The sequence below is a fragment of the Ursus arctos genome, unplaced genomic scaffold (genome assembly GCF_023065955.2).
Source record: "Ursus arctos isolate Adak ecotype North America unplaced genomic scaffold, UrsArc2.0 scaffold_2, whole genome shotgun sequence".
NCBI lineage: Eukaryota > Metazoa > Chordata > Mammalia > Carnivora > Ursidae > Ursus > Ursus arctos.
The window spans coordinates 33,607,446-33,627,984 of NW_026622874.1; the positions used below are offsets into that span (position 1 = coordinate 33,607,446).

General features: G+C 40.5%; 1 protein-coding gene and 1 long non-coding RNA gene across 5 annotated transcripts in view; one reads left to right on the plus strand and one right to left on the minus strand.

The window, feature by feature from the left end:
- Positions 1-1,228: 1,228 nt before the first annotated feature.
- LOC113242607 (C4b-binding protein alpha chain) overlaps positions 1,229-20,539 on the minus strand; it is a 29,095-nt gene continuing 9,784 nt past the window's right edge. For all 3 annotated transcript variants that reach the window (XM_026480744.4, XM_044377698.3, XM_044377697.3), the window contains 9 exons: positions 19,770-19,869; positions 16,470-16,555; positions 16,107-16,301; positions 14,416-14,598; positions 13,533-13,733; positions 8,047-8,232; positions 3,488-3,661; positions 2,178-2,353; positions 1,229-1,640 (listed from right to left, as the gene is read on the minus strand). In XM_026480744.4, the coding sequence (XP_026336529.3) occupies positions 1,467-1,640; positions 2,178-2,353; positions 3,488-3,661; positions 8,047-8,232; positions 13,533-13,733; positions 14,416-14,598; positions 16,107-16,301; positions 16,470-16,555; positions 19,770-19,869 (1,475 nt within the window). In that variant the 3' untranslated portion in view covers positions 1,229-1,466. The remainder of the gene's footprint in view (positions 1,641-2,177; positions 2,354-3,487; positions 3,662-8,046; positions 8,233-13,532; positions 13,734-14,415; positions 14,599-16,106; positions 16,302-16,469; positions 16,556-19,769; positions 19,870-20,539) is intronic.
- LOC130544211 (uncharacterized) overlaps positions 13,120-20,539 on the plus strand; it is a 32,381-nt gene continuing 24,961 nt past the window's right edge. For both annotated transcript variants that reach the window (XR_008960321.1, XR_008960320.1), the window contains exon 1: positions 13,120-13,203. This is a non-coding gene — a long non-coding RNA (uncharacterized LOC130544211). The remainder of the gene's footprint in view (positions 13,204-20,539) is intronic.

The following is a 20,539-nucleotide window of genomic DNA, read 5'->3' on the forward strand; positions in this document are numbered from 1 at the left end:
TGCAGGGGCCCCCATGGTGCCCTCGGCTACCAGCTTCTCTGCGCCTGATGCTGACCCCGTCCTCGGGAGTCTGTTCAGTGGGCCCACGGTGTTGGCCGTCAAAGCTATTGGAGCAAATCATCGCCGGGGAGGGAATTAGGGGATAAATGCCACAGGTCCTCACCCCTGCAAAGACTACTCAGAATTGTGTCCCACACGCTCTCAGAGCACAGTTGGCATAACTGAGCACCTGTTAGCGACCACACTATCACCCCAATAAACTCCTTCCTTCAGCTGTCCTCCCTTTCTCATCTGATCGTTCTCACTACCCACTCGCTAAACACTGCTTTCTGGGGCCACCATCCAAGGAAACCAGTAACCCACAAATCCTTGTCTAAAGGGAAACCCAAGATAAAAATCTAACGATTTCCTATAAGCAGGAGCAGGCAAATGGTTTTAAGGACCCACCATAGTTACCTTCCATGTTAGGTCGGTTTCTCTTACAGTTCCAGCCCCTCTGTGACCTCTGAAGTTCAGCGAAAACCTATGAGACACCAGTGCCTCTGCAGAGTGTATTTGGTGAAATGAAAACAAAAGAGGCCAGCGTTCCCCCATAGAGGTATGTGAACAAAGAGAGAAGAGACAAACAAAGGGGCTGCGACATGAATGAGAGATTTCAGAGGATGTAAGCCTTGAAGGGGGTGGTGAGTAGAAGGAACAACAGTGTCCAGGATACCCTAAGATATACAGGAGATTGATGGGGGTTTCTCTTCATGTGTGGGATACTTGCTCAGGCCATTTCACTTTTCTGTTGAGGAAAATGGAGGACTTGGGAACACACAGCTGGCCGCCACGTGAACCTCATTCATCAGTCTATCAGAGTTTGTTCTCTCAAAATGGAAGAAGGAGGTCCAGACACAAACACGATCCCCTTTCCTGTCAGGCAGAAATCGGGAGGTGGCATTAGTGAGGCAGAGGGCAAGTGCATGGGGATTGGTAAAGGGCAGGACTCCCTTCAAATGGGGAGAAAGGACCAGGATTTTGGGGTGTGTTGACATTTAATCTAAATACTGCGGACCTGAGGGATTTGCACACGTGGAAGTGTGCAGTGAGGCAACCCGGGGAAATGTTTTGCTGTGAGTGACGTCCATGTCCAAGGCCCTCACAGTAAAGGAAATGAATTAACTTCAATGGGTGTGTTAAGGATCTCATGAAGGACAGAGTCCTAATGACCACAAAGACAAAATCGTTTTTGATACATACATTTTTACTTGAAAAAATGTGTGCTTTGGGTCCAGAAAAGGAAAACCATCAGCTACAAGACAATCAATAAATCTACAGTCACAAAGCCCTAATTGTGAACAAATTATCCTTTCCAGACATTTATTCCCGTGAATGATGGTGCGAAGGGGACAGTAGAGTTGGTAAGCTGAAGTGATCTGTATTGTATTGAAGGCAGCACATGTTTCTCCCTCTTTTGGGGGAAATTATCGTGGTGACTCTGCAGTATATTTCTTCGCCTTTTCTATCTGTCGTTCCAGTAGTTCAATCTCCAAAGAATATTTATACAGCTCCAGGGCTGTTTTCACATCCGCTGGGTTGGGGAGACACTGCATGATCTTTCTGCCTTTGCCGACATGTTCACAGCTTTCAGGGACCACCTGAAAGAGATGTAGATGCTGGGTGTGGTTGAGTGGCTTCTCTCCAAATCAAGAAAGAGCAGGGTTGAGGGAGGATCTCTTGACAATGACAGGATTTCAGGCTCAGAGCCAAGACCAAGCATAGGATTGCTGGTGAGCAGGAAAACCAGAAAATATCTTGGGTCCCACCACAGACCTTCCCAGAGGGATAAGGACCTGTTCTGAGACAGCTTCTCAGGGGGCCTCTGTGAGGACAGAGGCTGTTTCTGAGACCATCCAGAAATGGAACACAATGTATTATATAGTCTAGAAAAAGACCAGGTATCTGAGACCCACCTCTCCCTAAAGGGCATGGTTTTTTCTTGTTCTCCAGTGAGAAAGGAAAGCTTGTCCTACCTGGGCAGAGAGCTTCAAGAAAGAAGAGAATACCTTCAAAGGACTCCGAAATGACTCCTGACAAGTCAGATCTCACCACAGCAGGCTGGGACAGTGCTTGGGCTTGAGGCCCCATTTTTAGGGTGGCTAGCACAGGAGCTTATCTTGAATCGTGCCACTTACCCACTCGCACTTGGGCACCCCGGGGTACCAGGTTCTGTCCTCTAAGCAGGTGATACTTTGAGGACCATCCAATTCATAGCCAGAGTCACACTGGATGGTGACATTTGCAGCCTGAAGATATTGATCCTTATTCACAGACAGCTTTGCATGGGCTATTTCTGGTTTTGGACACAGAGCTACAAAGGAAACAGTTTTAAGCAATATGTAAATCTAAGGAAAAAGACATGACAACAGATCTAGGATGATAAGAATTAACTATCATGGGTGCTACCAAGTGTTCTATCTTTTCTTTTGTGTTGGTAACAATAATATTTGTTAACATTTAGGTTGACCATTGACCACAGTTATAGCTCTGACTCAGGCTAAGCATTTTATGTGATTCAGCTCTGTGAGGTAAGGACTGTTACCTCTCCCATTTTTCTAGGAGACAGTTGAGATACAGACAGGTTAAGAAACTTGTCCGAGGGGCGCCTGGGTAACACAGCGGTTGGGCGTCTGCCTTCGGCTCAGGGCGTGATCTCAGCGTTATGGGATCAAGCCCCACATCAGGCTCCTCCGCTAGGAGCCTGCTTCTTCCTCTCCCACTCCCCCTGCTTGTGTTCCCTCTCTCGCTGGCTGTCTCTATTTCTGCCGAATAAATAAATAAAATCTTTAAGAAAAAAAAAAGAAAAAGAAACTTGCCCGAGGCCTTTATAATTCTGAAGAACATGACAGGATATAAAATAGCCATGTGACCCCAGGTTCTCAGCTAACAAAGCAAGTATCCCTCATCTCTTGATCCCATCAAGACACTGGGAATGAAATGTTCCCTCCTACCAATTGGCTCCTGTGTATAATGGAGACCGTGGTGGCAAATAATCCCCAGACTTGCGGATGGTAAAATGCTATTAACCTGTTTGCCTGTAAAGGTCAGACCTAAACTTGACTTGTGCTGTCCCCACACACAGCCTGCAGCATGGGTAGGTGGTGCCTTGTGCTAGGCTGTGAGGGAAGTATTTGCCACTTAGTGATGTTTGGAATTAGCCCATGAGCGCTCACATTCATGCTAGAGCACGATTGCATGAATTGCTACAGGCCATAGATGAAATGGGCCACCTGCAGAATTTTTCTGGAACTATACAGGAAAGTGGGTATAGGGGCTGAATTTTATGACTGGGAGAAAGAGGAAGGAAGGTTGATGTTCATGTATTCCTTTTGTACTGTTTGCATCCTGAACAGAATCATGATTTCAAAGAAATCAAATTGAATCAAATGCTTCCATGCTTTTGTGACAGTTCCAGCCACCCGGCTGCAAAGGGAGCTGGAGTTACCTTTACACTGAGGTGCTGCAGGCGTCCAGTGTGAGGAACTGCAAGAGAGTTTGGCCACTCCGACCAGAGTGTATCCTTCATCGCATTTATATATCACTTCATTTTGTATGAATACACGGAACCCTGTGACTTCTTCATGACGTCCATGGGCAACCTCAGGAGGAAAATCGCAATCTTGATGGTGTGAGATAAAAGTGAGAGAGCATGAGCTTGTAGAATGTAAAAAACAACTCATCCCAGAATCCGTGTGTTTTGTAGGAGGCTCCATTCTGTCCTGTCATCTTCTCTGCCCATAGGATCCCTTAGCCAAACCCAAGACCTGGGCTGCCCTCCTGTAAGCCGCAGGCTGAGGAACCATCATGGCCCCATCATTAGACCACTTGGTGGTCATCTCTAATATCTTCCGAAGTATAATAGGAATGGATAAAATTAATACTTTGTTCAACCCCAAGTTGACTTCTCGGCCTATGGGGTGAGACCTGTCACATTCAAGAAGTCAAGTAGAAGCCACGGATCCTGCCCATTCCCATCCCCTTGAAGAAAAGACAGCATTTTAAAAAATATATCATATACCAAGGTGGCAGGGGAAATGGGGAAATTGGTGCCACTCTTAAAGGACTAAACCTCCCTCCCCATTCTATTGTCATTTACACCCTCAGTCTGTCTACAAGAAAAGTTAGGATTATGGGTAATTCCAGTCGACTCTTGAAAACTCAGCAACATTTTCGTTGTCATTTCAGATGTGTTATCTTTGCTAGAATAGATGTTTGTATCTTTGGGTAAGTGGGGGCCACTGGTTTAACACATGTCTTCTTTTCATCCTTATCAGAAAAGAGGGTCAGAAACAGTTTGCATACACACAGAAGGATCAAATCACACATTTTGTCGTTTTAGCCCTGGGGTATGATAACTCACTTGCCCCTGTCATAATAGAGTCTGATGATACTATGATTATGTGGATATCCACATTGACCCAGTATATTAATGGCATCATGCTAATTCTACTGAATGAGCAAGAAGAAACTAGCATGTTGAGATGATAGGGATAGATGATAGATAGATAGATGATAGATAGATAGATAGATAGATAGATAGATAGATAGATAATCCATGTGGGTTTCTGGCACAGACCTTCTATACCCTTGTAAATTCCTAAGTGCCTAGAACACTAAGAACATCTTTTGTTCTATTGAGGCAATATCAGTGGCTCCTGGATTAGAGCTGGCCACCAGAAAGACCAAGCCACGATGCACAGCTTAGAAGCTTAGAAATTTTCAGGCCTGCTCTCCTCTCCAAAGAGAGGAGACAAGTTGGAAACAGTGTTAATAATTGAGCATGCCTATAGTGAGCAAACCTTCATAAAATCTCAGGAGTATATTGTTCAGAGAGCTGCCAGGTGGGCAAACACATCCATGTACTAGAGGGTGATGCACCCCAACTCCACAGGGACAGAGGCTCCCGTGCTTGGGACCCTCCCAGACTTCACCTTATGTATCTCTTCATTTGTGTCCCTCATCATATCCTTTAATAAACTGGTAATTATAAGTTAGTGTTCCCCTGAGTTCTGTGAGCCACTCTAGCAAATTAATGGAACTGGACAAGGGGATCGTGGGAACCTACAATCTGCAGCCAAGTGGAACAGACTTTGGTAGTAGCCCAGGGACCTACTACCCACAATTGGCATCTAATGTGGGAGGCAGTTTCAGGAGACTGAGCATTTACCCTGTGGGATCTGCTACTCTCTGCGGTTAGATAGTGCTGGAATTGTGTTAAATTATAGGATTCCCAGCTGGTGTTGTGCAGAATTCTTTGTTGAAAAGAAAAAACAAAACAAAACAAAACTCAGACATTTGGTCACGTGACTTGTTGTGAGTGTTCTGTGTGAGTCGTAAAAGAGACACACAAGAGAATCACAGGAAGTGAAGGGGAAGACTGGGTTTTTCCAACTTCCACGCTGATGCTCCAGATTATACAAGGTAAAGATTCAAGGGTTTGCCATATCAATATAATCTTTAGAGGTCCAGGGTTCAGGGCTTGTTAGGCGATCCCATCTAAACTAATGGGATATGCGCACCACACCACAAAAAAGGTTGCGTAACACCAAGTAGAACGTTTTAGACTCTAGAGGCAGTACATTCCATACTTGGGAAAACTATTCCAGTCCATATGCTAGATGACGTAACAGATAGTTGGGTTTAGTGGGGCCCATGTTGGGAAAAGGCTCGACAGCAAGTCCAGTTGCAGTGAAATTGTCCTGTGGCTTGAAACTTATGACCCAGCAAAGCCTAGTTTATCGAAGGTGGCTATAGTCAGAAAGCATGCAAATATCAATGGGACTATCACAGGGTATACCCTTGAGATCCTGAAGCAAGGCCATGCACCGCTGCAGAGAATTATGTGCTGTTTGAGACATAACTCTTGACATGATTTTGGTCCTGATAGAAATTGTGCCTCATACTGGGTCATGAAGTGAGCATGTGCCAAAATCATGATCTTGGTCAATCAGAACCAAGGTATAAGGCCAGGCAGGCAACAAACAATTCGTTATAAAATGGATGTTGTCATCTGGGATTGAGCATGAGCAGGACCAGACGGCACAAGCAGCCTGCACAAATAGGGAGCCTAGAACCTACTGGTGCCCATCCACTGCTGCACAAGTGCCTCTTTAGCTCATGCTTATGGCCATGTGGAGTATCCATTACAACCAACTGACAGGACAGAGGGATGCCAAGCCTCATTCACAGATGTGTATTTTGGGTATGCGTGTGTAAGCTAAAATGGATGGAAGCTTCATGACAGCCTGATCAGGGAAAGAGAGTAGTAAGGAAAAATCTTAGGGGATCTAGTCATTCACTTTGTTGGACAAAGAAATGCGCTAAGGATAGATTAAAGTAGCCTGGAAAGGCCCAGAATGAATGGGTTGTTTGTCAGCGCCCTTAAGGACAAAGATTGGAAGATGATTAGGCCCAAGGAGATCTGGGGTAGGTAGAAGCAGGTGACTGGACATACGGGAACGACAGGGAGTGCAAGGTTTTGAGTTTGCATGTTAACACCCACAGAGCATCCCCAGCAGAGTAGGCATTAAAACATCAAACAGGAAACAATGTGTCAGCCAGCTGAAGTCAGCCATCTTCTGTCATTGGCCTCACCAGTGCCGTCCCAAGAGGAAGAGGAGCAGAGTGGTGGTGTGGAGGAAGAACAAGCATGGGCACGACAACATGGACTCCCACTTACCAAGGCTGTCACTGGATCTCCAAACTGCCAGCCACAAGGCTAAGTCCCTAATATGACCCCAGCCCTTGAGATAACCACAAAGCCACTTGATAGCAAGTTGACCATATTGCATCCCTTCTGTCTGGAAGGGACAAATATGTATTTTGACAGAAATACACAAGTACTCCACGTATGGGTTTGCCTTTCCTGCCTGTGGGACTTCGGTCAGCACTGTTATCTGAAGGTTATAGAGTGTTTCAATAATTGGCATAGAAGTACAGTATGTGCCACTAGAAAACCCGCTCACAGCAAAAGAGGTGTGGTACTGAGACCATGGCCATGGAATGTACTACTCCCATTAAAGACTTCATCACCCAGAACCCATAGACCTGTTTGGATATGGGTATGGCCTGATAAGACACAGTAGAAGTGTCAGTTGAGACGCAATACTGTACAGTGATGAGACTTCACAATATTACTTTACAGTATCTTCTGGAACCCAGCACTCTGAACTGCTTTAGGGCTCCTTTGGGCTCCTTCTTACACACAAGGCAAGAAGAAGCATCACTATCCGGCAGGGGTAATTGTTCTTGATATCAGTAGATGGGGCCATGGAAAAACAATGGGAGAGGTAGGATTGTGCTTAGCACTTAAGTGCTCTTGGTGAGGGAGAGGTAGGCGTTTCCCACTGAGGGAGAGTCTGGAGGAGAACTTAGAGACAGCAGAAGGAAGGAAGGGAAGGAACCTTGAGGAAGAAAGGAAGCAAGTTTCAAAAGATGGGTTCAAACAGATTTGGGTGGGTCTTGAACTGCAGATTAAGGCATATGGACAGAAAGAAGAAAAGCCAAGACAATAAATACCAAGAAACAGAAGGCAATAATTGGAAGGTTCAGCTGATGTATTAGACGTGGCCTATTTTTACTGATTCAGAAAAGTAAAACAAAGCAGGAAGGTCAAGAGAATGGGAATAAACAATGAGGAGGGAAAAGAAAGTTGGAGTAGGGGGTGGGCAATGCTTTTTAACAAATTTATCCACTCCAAAAGTCATGCAGGGTATACAAATTCTTCCTGACTTGAAACCTTCCCTTAATAATCTCCAGCACCTTGATATGAAGAAACATCGAACAAACCGAGGGTTGCTGGAGGGGAGGTTTGTGGGGGGTCGGGTAATTGGGTGATGGGCTCTAAGGAGGGGCACTTGATATTATGAGCACTGGGTGTTATATGCAACTGATGAATCATGAAATTCTACCCCAGAACTAATAATACACTATATGTTAACTAACCTGAATATAAATTTAAAAAAAGAAAAGAAAAAAAAAACATAAAATTCCATAAGCTCTTACGCTCATCACATGTTGGTGTTTTGGGATACCAAGTGCCATCTTCGCGGCATCTAGCTTCAAACTGATATTTCTTATAACACATATAATGAACCGTGTCTCTGTAGAAATAAGCACAGCTATTCACAGAGCTAGTGCTTTTTGAAATGATTTCGCCATTCTCCAGCTCTGGTATTGGGCAGCACAGCTCTAAAAAATAAAAAGTGAGGCTAATGGTTAATAAAATCACTGCAATGAACCTCCTATGGATACTAAACTCATTTCTGCTTTTCAAAGATTTCACCACTGAAGAGAGATTGGGGAAACAGAAAAGGGTACCTGAGACATTTTGGGTCTGCTCTCCCTCTCCCTGATTGCTAACGTACCCCAACCTAGTCATTTCCTTTCAACTAAATAATTTCATTAGGAGCCTGCAAAATGAGACACTGGATGAAACCTGTATGAAAATGTAAATTTTCAGAAATATTCAAAAGCAATGAGAAATAATATCCATGGCTTATGGTTTCATTAGGGTTACATCATTATTAACCTCTCTAATACCTTACACTTCCTCTGTCATAGGAGGAAAAATGTCTTAAGAGTTTATATCCAGGGGCATCTGGGTGGCTCAGTTGTTAAGCGTCTGCCTTCAGCTCTGGGCATAATCCCAAAATCCTGGGATCGAGCCCCATATTGGGCTCCTCCGCTGGGAGCCTGCTTCTTCCTCTCCCACTCCCCCTGCTTGTGTTCCCTCTCTTGCTGGCTGTCTCCTCTCTGTCAAATAAATAAAATCTTAAAAAAAAAAAAGTTTATATCTACCTGACTATTAATGCACAGAAATAAATTTAAATTACTGCATATGGCCAGGATTTTTCTTTTTGATGCCAAATTTAAGAGAAATAGTTACTCAAGTTCTTTCATTTTTAATGCAGTAAGACCTGATAAAAAGATATTTTTTATTCACTAGTAGAAATACTATTAGGTAGAACCTGATATTGCTTGGTGTAAGAGAAAATATCAGAGCAGAATAAAATGCCCTATTCTTCACATCAGGAGCTTGACTGGCACTACAACGGTCTTCTGGGCATAGTCAAACACTCTCACCACTCATTTATTTATGAATTATAATAAAAATCCCCAACATTCACGTTTTCTAAATTATAATATTAATATTTGTGTAATACTGTAGAAAATACTTTTAAATATTTAAGTCATAAGTCCAAATCCACACTGAATCAGATTTTCTGATAACTAGGATAAATATCATTTCACTCTTGCTTTTTAAATGGTTAAATATATCCTTTATTAAATAATTAAATAAATAAAACTATAGTAGGTAACATAAATATAATATTAAAGTAGGTTTTTAAATTCCCAACAAACAAAAGTCCAGGGCCAAATGGGTTCACTAATCACAGGTGAATTCTACCAAACATTTAAAGGAGAGTTAATACCTATTCCTCTCAAACTGTTCCAAAAGTAGAAGAGGAAGGAAAACTTCCAAATTCGTTCTACAAGGTCAGTACTACCTTGATACCAAAATCGGACAAAGACACCACACAAAACTGCAGATAATATTCCTGATGAACAAAGATGCAAAAATCCTCACCCAAATATTAGCTAATTGAATGCAACAATACATTAAAAGGACCATTCAATATGATCAATTGGGGTACATACCAGGGATGGAAGTATGGTTCAATATTTGCAAATCAGTGAATGTAATACATCAAATTAATAAGAGGAAAGGTTTTTAAAAACATGATAATTTCAAAAGAGTGGGAAAAGTATTTGACAAAATACAATATCCGTTCATGACAAAATCTCTCAACAAAGTGGATGTGGAGGAAATATACCTTAACATGATAAAGACCACACATGAAAAACACATAGCTAACATCACACTCAGTGGTGAAAAACTGAAATCTTTTCCTCTAAGATCAGAAACAAGACAAAGATGCCCACTCTTGCCACTTTTATTCAACATAGTACTGGAAGTCCTAGCTGTAGCAATCAGATAAAAAAAAAGAAATAGGGGCGCCTGGGTGGCACAGCGGTTAAGCGTCTGCCTTCGGCTCAGGGCATGATCCCGGCGTTATGGGATCGAGCCCCACACCAGGCTCCTCCGCTGTGAGCCTGCTTCTCCCTCTCCCACTCCCCCTGCTTGTGTTCCCTCTCTCGCTGGCTGTCTCTCTCTCTGTCAAATAAATAAAATCTTAAAAAATAAAAAAGAAAAAGAAATAAAAGGGATTCAAACTGGTAACGAATAAGTAAAACTGTCACAATTTGCAGATGACATGATACCATTTATAGAAAACCCTAAAGACTGCACCAAAAAACTATTAGAAGTAATAAATTCAAAACTGCTTCAGGATATAAAATTAGTATATAGAAATCTATTGTGTTTCTATATACTAACAATGAGGTAGCAGAAAGAGAAATTAAGAAAAGAACCCATTTACAATTGTACCAAGAAGAATAAAATACCTAGGGGGGCACCTGGGTGGTGCAGTCGTTAAGCATCTGCCTTCAGCTCAGGGCGTGATCCCGGCGTTACAGGATCGAGCCCCACATCAGGCTCTTCCGCTATGAGCCTGCTTCTTCCTCTCCCACTCCCCCTTCTTGTGTTCCCTATCTCGCTGTCTCTATCTCTGTCAAATAAATAAATAAATAAATAAATCTTTTAAAAAAAAAGAAAAGAAAAGAAAAATTATTAAAAAAATAAAAAATATACCTAGGAATAAATTTAACTAAGGAAGTGAAAGACCTCTACTCTGAAAACTATAAGATATTGATGAAAGAAATTGAAGAAGACACACACAAAAAAGGAGACATATACCATGCTCATAGATTGGAAGAATTAGTATTATTTAAATGTCTATATTACCCAAAACAATCTACACATTTAATTCAATCCCTATCAAAATACCAATAACATTTTTCACAGAACTAGAACAAATAATCCTAAAATTTATATGGAACCACAAAGACCTCTAATAGCCAAAGCAATCCTTAGAAAGAACAAAGCTGGAAGTATCACAATCCCAGATTTTAAGACATACTACAAAGCTATAGTAATTAAAACAATATGGTACTAGCACAAAAATAGACACATAGATCAATCGAACAGAATAGTGAGCCCCAAAATAAAGCCATGCTTATACAGTCAAGTAATCAATGACAAAGGAGGCAAGAATATACAATGGGGAAAACACAGTCTTTTTAATAAATGCTATTGGGAAAACTAGACAGCTATGTGCAAAAGAACGAAACCGGACCACTTTCTTACACCATCCACAAAAATAAACTCAAAACGGACTAAAAACCTGAATGTGAGACCCGAAACTATAAAACTCCTAAAAGAAAACACAGGCAGTAATCTCTCGGACATTAGCATCAGCAACATTTTTACGGATCTGTTCCCTCAGGCAAGGGAAGCAAAAGCAAAAATAAACTATTGGGATTACACCAAAATAAAACACTTTTGCACAGTGAAGAAAACCACCAACAAAACATAAAAGCAACTTACTGAATGGGAGAAGATATCTGTAAGCAATATATTCAATAAGGGGTGAATATCCAAAATATATAAAGGACATATCAAACTCAACATTGAAAAATCAAATAAGTCGATTAAAGAATGGGCAGAGAACCTGAAGAGACTTTTTTCTACAGAAAACATACCGGTGGCCAGAGACACATGAAAGGTGCTCAACATCACTCACCATCAGGGAACTGCAAATCAAAACCACAATGAGATCTCACCTCACACCTGTCAGAATGGCTAGTATCATAAAGAAGAGCAATGGCGCGTGTTGGCGAGGATGCAGTACAGAGGGAATCCTTGTGCTCTACCACTGGAAATGTAAATTGGTGCAACCAAGATATGTGGTAACCCAAGTGTCCGTCGATAGATAAATGGATAAAGAAGATGTGGTGCATGTATGTACCTATATATCGAATTGAATATTAGTCATAAAAAATTATGATCTTGCCATTTGCGACACGTGGATGGGCCAAGAAGGCCCATGATTGCTAAGTCAGAGAAAGACAAATACTATATGATTTCACTTATATGTGGAATCTAAAAACCAAACCAAACCAAACAAATAAACAAATAGACTTTTAAATGCAGAGAACAAACAGGTGGTTGCCAGAGGGGAGCAAACTGGAGGGGTAGGTGAAATAGGTGACGGGGATGAAGAGGTACAAACTCCCAGTTATAAAATAAATAAGTCATGGAGATGAAAAGTACAGCATAGGGAATAGAGTCATAATATTGCAAGAACATATGGTGGCAGATGGTGACTACACTTCTTGTGCTGAGCACTGAGTAATGCACGGAATTGTTGAATTATGTTGTATACCTGAAACTAATACAACATTGTATGTCAACTATACTTCAATAATAAGATAAAGAAGAAAAGAAAAAGATGGAGAAAAATAGAAGTAGGTTTTTAAACATGTATAAACATTTATATAGAAAAAATCAGTATGTTAATTACAAGTCACTATTTTGTATTCATTTAGGAAAATCCTCAAAGGCTTGTATTTATTAATACTTTGTTATTTAAGTGGTGGCAATCGCTGTTAAATATATCTTAATTCAGAGATTTTGTTAAAACTTTTCATTTTATTGTCCCCAAATGAGTCCAAATAACTGCAGTTGAAGTCCTAATGCGAAATGAACAATCTTCCAATGGGTTGATCTAAACTACCATTTTTCATTACTTGTTCATTTTACACAGTTTTCAAATTCCAATCTGTAGAATAAAGTTCCCTATGTCCCAGGCCTAAGTGTCTTCACTTCTAAAATGGCAAGACTCTGATGTGCAGAAGGAAGCATTTTCTCCCTCTGTTGTCAATCCCGCTGAAGCCCATAAAATTGCGTCCGCCTGTCTCTCAGCGCCTCACGTTCTCTCAAAAGACATACTGAGATTGCAGCAAGTCTCCTTTTTATCCCTCTGAGGCCAGAGTCCTGGGTCAGGGGTCAGGGTCTGTCTCCTAGAGGCAGGTCACGAAATCCAGCTCCTGCAGCCCGCAGCCCCTTGGCTCAAAGATCCGAGACACAAGTCACTTTGCAGCTGGTTGAGTTCATGACTGTTTCGCAGACCTTCCTTCCACCAGGCACGGCGAAGTCGACCGTGGGGAGGAAAGGGCTGTGACGGAGGTCTGACTCTGGTAAGTGCTGCGCCGTATTCTCCGTGCTACTTTCACCAGCGATCAAGCTAATCCTGTACCTGCCTAATGCTTCGCTTCTGTGTCCCTGCCCTGTCCGCATCTCGTTTGATTTTGAAATGGGGTAAGGAAAGTTATAGTTTCTCAGCTCCCCCGAGGCTTTCATGATCCCTTCTGACAATAATACTTCACTCTTCTGTTGAATTATTATAATCCTACATTTATCTTGAAAGATAAAATTGCATTTATTTAAAGAAGAAGAAGAAGGAAAAAAAAGCCCAGCACATGCTGGGCATCTGATATACAAAAAGATTTAAAAAGCAGAGACTCACCCTTACATCCTATGTGTGGGGTCCAAGTCAAATTTCTCTGACAAGTCACAGTCGTAGGCGCATCCGAAGCAGGTTCATAGCCGCGATGGCACTTGTACCTCAACACGGTGCCGATATTATATATTTGGTCTTTGGTTGGCACGTGGTTGTTGTATCTTTCCCAGTAGGCATTTGGGATGTTTGGTAAGTCAGTACAACTATCTGCTCATAAAGAAAGAACAAGGGGAAGAGACACTGCTACGAGGCATGCAGCAGTGATCATCAGCAAACCTGTCCTATCAAAGGATGCCCTGTGTTCACTCAGCCAGCAACTGTCTCGCCCTGGCTAATGCATCAGCCACATCAGAAAACAAGCTAGCACCAAGTTATCGTTATTACTATGAACATAATTTTTCATGATCCACATGAGTTTATAGTTTCAGAGTGTCAGAATCACAGTTAGTCTATATAATATTTTTGTGGATCTTGGAAAAAGGCATTGCCCCCCTGCCAACAGGACACTTCACTATTTATCTTTCAAACCAATTATCATAATGGGATGATTTTGTTAGAACAAAGCAAGTTTCTTACTAACTGCAAGAAAATTGTTGAAACAAATACACTAATCCACCATGTCTACAATGTTAATGTCTCCCTTTAGGGTTGAAGTGGCCACAACCTGCACAACTGTATATGGCAGTCTTTTGTGATTATATAAGACCTTGCCCAGTGTACTGTAATCTTTCTTTTTTCCAACAACTAGAAAAAAATAAAGACAATTATTGACCCAAATTTAAATTTTTACTGCGGTTCAAGGGGGTTTAGGCATACAAATATGCCCCCACCAATATTTCTGGGTAATTTAGATGCCAAACTTTGAAATCCCTCCATGGTCCATACTTACTGAGCTCACAAATGGGAGGAGGAGGATCCCAGTCATTATCTTCTCCACAGTGGATTAAACTGCTTCCTTTGAGAATAAAACCTTCCTCGCAGTCAAATATCATGGAGTTTTGGTAAGTATAGATGGTTCTAAATCCAGAGATTGCTTTTCCATTTTTAACCTCTGGCTTAGGACAGATGACTTCTAAAGAATCGCAAGAAACGATGAGTGGGTTGTAAAAGAGAAATTGCAATAAGGCTATTACTTGCTGTTGCTAATACAGTTTCAACCATGACACAAAAGCCTACTATGGTGTACGTCAAGTAGATACAAGGAAAACATTTTAAAGTGAATATAATTCTAGCTTTCAAAAGCCTCAGTAAAATGAGGTCCCATCGTATCGGTTCTGTTATGATATGATTGTGAATATCTCCCAGCTTACTCAAGAAAAACCAGCCATTTATAACGTGAAGAAACATATTCCTCAAAGTCCTCATAACCCTCCCCTTACGGTGGCCTACTTTCCTGCATGATTTCAGTGTGGGTCAGTGGCCAATGGTAATGATATGGTGGTCATGAGGAAGAGGCAGCCAGGCATCCAAGATCTGTGGTCTCACAACAAAGAACAAACCAGCCCCACCACCCAAACCCACAGCAGTCAGTCATCCTGACCCCATGTCAGTCCCGCCACCTTGATGACTCATGGCTATGGCGGAAGCGACCTTCGCCACTTGGCTGGATGGTTGCAACAGGTGCCTATGGGTTGAGTTTTGTCCCACTTCCTTTATTGTCCCTTCTGTAGACAATCTTATCTTTCTGAAATGCAACACATTCTACTTCTCTTTGAAAAGCCTTTCAAATGTTTCCCTTTCACCTTCGCTCTGAACTCCTCAGAGGGACACGTGAGGCTCTTTGTAACCTGGCTCTGCTCACGTTCCGTCCTCAGTCTCTGCCATTTCCACCTCTTGCTGTCTGGACCCTGACATTTTGAATTGCTTGCAGTATCATGCTTTTTCATCCCCTGATTTGACTGTGTTCTGTGGTGAGTCAGAATATTAAGTGATACCGTGTAGGCACTTAGTTGCAAAGGAAGGTGCCTCAGATTAACCAACTAACAACACACAGATCTTCTGATTTTTTTTTCTTTGTCCTGTAGGCACTTGTGGTGAACATTATAAGGGCTAACCAATATTTCCACTTCCTCTCCCTGAACAGACAAAAGGCAATAGTCCTCAGTTCCTTCCAGGTAGGGTCTACACATTACTAGTTTGGGACAAAAGACTGTAAAGTGACATGTGGTCACTTCAGACCAACACTCTTTTAAAGAGCCAGGGCATCCTTTACTTTTCTCTCTTCACCTACTGAACGGATTCTGAAAGCGCATTTTGATGTGGAAGTACCACAAGATCAAAGCAACCTGGATTGCTAGGCGTGTTGCTAAATTTACACCTAGACTACACCTAGCTTAGAGAGTCCCCAGGACGTGCAGCAGGCTCGGTATGAATGAAAATCAACTTTTACTTTGCAAAGCCAATGAGATATTGGTGCTGTTTGTTACTGCACACTGAGACATCGTACATAAATATCAGTTGAACCAATAAACGACTGCATCCTTGCAATGATTAGTCTTGGAATCATTCTCTTTCCCCCACCAAATTCACCTTCTTCTTTTCAACAAACCATTCAAACCAAAGTTCATCACTGTGACTTACTTTTGCAAGTAGGAGGACTTGGCCTCCAGACACCTATTGTGTTATTTTCCACTGTGCAAGAAATGGAGGCTTTGCCTATCATTGAGAAGTTGGGGTCACATCTGTAGGTGACAGAAGAGCCATATGTGTAGAAATCTTCATCTTCACCATTGTGCTTCCCATTGCTGATGTCTGGAGGAGGCTCGCATTTAGCAACTGGGGGTGAGTGAGGAAGAAGAAATAATCAGGAAATGTATCTTTGCAAACCTAGCATTCATGATGCAAATTCTAATGGACGGTACAAGAAGCAGCAAAGATGCACAAGAGTTTTCTTTTCTAACATGGCTTAGGTTTGTAGTCAAGCCAGAAAAAGTCTTTACTTACTTACACATAGTGGGAGAGGTTCACTCCAATCAACTCCTTTATCTTGGATCTCACAATAACTAGTGGCTGCGCCAATTAAAATATATCTGAATGAGATAGGATCAAAGAGTTCAATGAAATTCTTCTTACCTTAAATTAAGTCGGATAAAGGGGTCTGAACAAACAAACTGGGTACTCAATAGTAAAAATGAAGAAATAATGTTTTCCAGATAACACTTCCCATTGAGCCTTCCATTCAGTAAAACTTCATCACTGCAATGACATGTGTGTGTTTGTTCATTCGTTCTTTGATTCTGGAATCTATTATTGGGCATCAACTGTATCGGGCATGGCATTCATCCAGAGCTCAACCAGGACAATGTAGGGTAAAAGACCCTTTTGAATCTGTTCTGCAATTTTGTCTAGATGACAGTATCAGCCAGGTTACTGGCCTCAAACTCTCAGGCCCTTCTGACTTCCGGGTGCTTACCCTCTCCAATACACCATTAACTGTCCCACTCACGATCCCCATTTTTTATGGCTCTTGACAAGTTCTAAGCTTTCTTCAGTTTGTCTTGCTACCCTCTGTGTATTATGGTAACAGAAAGAAAAAGCATTGTCAGTATGTCTTAAAATGGTACTATTATCAAGGAATAAACGTACACTGTGGTTGAACACTAATGGAAATGTGACCTTTTGCAAACTAGAGCCCCTGGGACTTATTTAATTCTAACTCAAAGAAAAATTAATCTTTTAATAAGATAAAAGACAGTGAGAATTAAGCATTTCTTTCTTTTGGAATTTCTTGGAAATATAAGTTTTCTAAGCTACCCAGGAAACCAAGGGAAAAGTATGGTTTCGAGTTATTCCAGTAGGAACACTTCAGCATTCCAACAGCACTTTCCTTCTGAATCTTCTCACTTTCCCTCTCAGGAGCCATACAGGATAAGGAATAAATAAGGATACGCATGCAAAAATCAAACAAAAGGAAACAACAACATTAGAGGAAAATGTTAAACACAGGGGACAAGCAAAGGAGAATCAACACATACTTAGTTGGAGAACGTGAAGGAGGAACACAAAACAGAACAAAATAGCTATTTTAAAAATATATTTCAAGTAAGTATTGCAGAAATAAAATAATACTTAATCTACATTTTAAAAGAGCAGCACATAGCAACAAAATGTTGAAGTATATGGTCCATATCAAAATAACTAAAGATTGTTCTGAGTTAAAGTCACTTGAAATAGACAAAGGAAGGCACTCTGACTTCTCCTTTTCTTCCAGAAAGCAGGAGATAAAACTCTCGTGTGAAAAATGCTTTCCCCATAACAGGAGGGAAAGAATGATCTTGCCACGAGAGATGGGGAGGTGAAGCCAGGAGAGATCTGTACAAATTGACCTTGTCAAAAAATAACCCTTATCTTCCTACAGCTTTTCATGGATTTGTGTTGCTTTTCCACAATTGCCACTTTTTGTTCTGCCTAGTATATACAACTGAGGCCTCACCACTTTTTGAGTCTTCATTTTCCTGTGAAGTCTCCCAAGGACGTCGAAAAAATAAAATTTGTATGCTCTTCTCCTGCTAATCTGTCTTATGCCAACTTAATTCGCTAGCCCAGTCAGAGACCCTCACAGGGTAGAGGAAAAGTTTGGGGAAGAGTTTCTTCAAAAATTAAGTTAAATACTAATCCAGTACTGATTTAAAAATATGCCTAACTTTAAATTTTATATAGAAAAATGAAAAAGTATTGTCAGGAAATTTTTTTAAAAAAGCAATAAGGCAGGACTACTCAGATAGGCTATTAAAATATATTATAAAGCCTTGAGAATACATCATTGTGAAATGTGGATATGAATATGTAGGCAAAACAATGGCATTGAGCAGAAACATATGCAGATACATACAAGATACATGCGAGAATTTAATATAGTGTTAAAAAGCACTCTCAAATCAGTAAACTAAAGAGGGACTTTTGGGATAACAGGAAAGTCATATGGGAAAATATAACCTAGGATATGTATCTTGCACTGTGTATCGTATATTGTCTCCAAATGGATCAAAGCTTAAGCATTAAAAAATATGAAAACATAAAAGTAGCAGAGGAAATCTAGGCAAAGAGTTTAAAATCTTGTGTTGGAGAGGGTTTTTAATGAAGACCTAAGATCCAGAAGCCATTTTAAAAAGAAAGTTTGATAAATTTGAAGCATTAAGACAATTTTTCCTTAAGAGGAAAAAAATTGTATCAATAGCCAAGTCAAAAGGAAAATAATATACCGGGCGGGGGGGGGGAGTTGCAGCTCCTATCAGAAACAAGGTCTAAATCCTAATATGCGTAGGTTCATGTGTATATATCATGTGTGTGTGTATGTGTGTGTATGTGTGTGTATACACACACATATACATATATATATATATATGTTCATGTATGTAGGTATCCGTCCTAGAAAATAAGAATAAAAATTTCAAAAAATTAATTTAAAAAAATAGGCAAAGGATATGCCAAATAGTTCACAAATCAATACAAATCTCTCTTGAACACGTAAAAATATGCTCAATCTCACTCATAATAAGAGAAATATACATTGAAACTGTAGTAAGATTTCATTTTTACCTCTTAAATTGGAATATTTTCAAAAATTTCACAAGTTTTCAAAAGATTGACAACACAGTTGGAAAGCCTATGAAGAGACAGACATTTACATACTCTGCAAAACATTGTAACCTCTAAGGACAGCAATTAGGCAACATCTTTCAAATTTTCAAATATGTTTACTCTGACCCAGAAATCCCACTCTGGAAATTTACCCTACAGTTATGATTACATCTGTACAAAATTATGTATGTACAAAGTGATATATCAGAGCACTGTTCAGAATAGCAAAACAGTGAAAATATCCACGGATCTATCAAAGGATTGTTACTCTATGATACATCACACAATAACATTCTATGAAGTTGTAAAGGCAAATCCATGAGGAGCTTCTATGCACAAACATGGAACTATGTTCTATACATACTGATGAGTAAAAAAATAAAGCAGGATTCAAAGCTCCCTTTGCTATTGGAAAGGTGTAAAATAAAAATATATACTAATTTTCAGCTTGTATTTGTAAAAGTAAACATGAGAAAGATACATAAGAAACCAATACAAATGTGGATCCCTGTTTAAGGACACAAAAAAATAGGGTGGATGGCAAGAGGGTAGAAGTGAGAATTCTCAGTGTATGTGATTTTACATCATTTTTACTTTTGAAATAGATCAGCTATTTATTAAAATTAATGTAAAAGAACTGTTTCTAGATTGTTTCACACTCACCCTTCTGAACAAACAAATTCTATGTGTGATCCAAAGAAGTGATCTGTCTTAGCTATGACTTTCCCATTTTGTAATTCTCCTGGGTTTCTGCATCGTTTCTCTGACAGAAAAATTAAAATGATGATTAGTGATTCCGAGCACTCACAGATAAGGCATTAGAAGACTGATTGATTAGCTTTGACCTGTGCTTCCAGAAAGATCCAGAGGTTGAGATCCAAACTTATTTCTTATCCCAATTCACTAAATTTTTACTTTGGAGGATAAATGACAAAATTTGATCTCCTATTTTTCTGGTACATTTCACCAATAGAGAAAAATACTCAGGTAAATCACTATGGTTGATAGAGTCCGTGGTCCAGGATAGTTGCTGATCAGGGAGCTAGCTCCTTTCTAGATCTGTGGCACGTACTTTGTATGTAGGCCACTCAAAATGCATGTGCTTGCAATAGAGAGTGTAGATACCCTCAGTGTTGGAAGAATATTACAGAATTTATTCCCAGCTATAAGTGAATCACAGAATCTTCTTCCAAACACAGCAGGTATTTGGTTGAGGTTTCTTTGGAAACCGCATTACCTCTCTCTAGTTACATAACTTTTTATGACTTTGTAAAGAAGGAATCTGGTTTTCAAAATATTAAAATTGAATTTGTAGTTCACTTCAGAAAGAAGTGTTGACTGAATTACAGTGTAAAGGATAAGCTTATTTTTCACTGCGACTAGGCAGTTCGTAATTCCTGTTTTATTTGGTTTTTTGTTTATGCTTTTCAAAA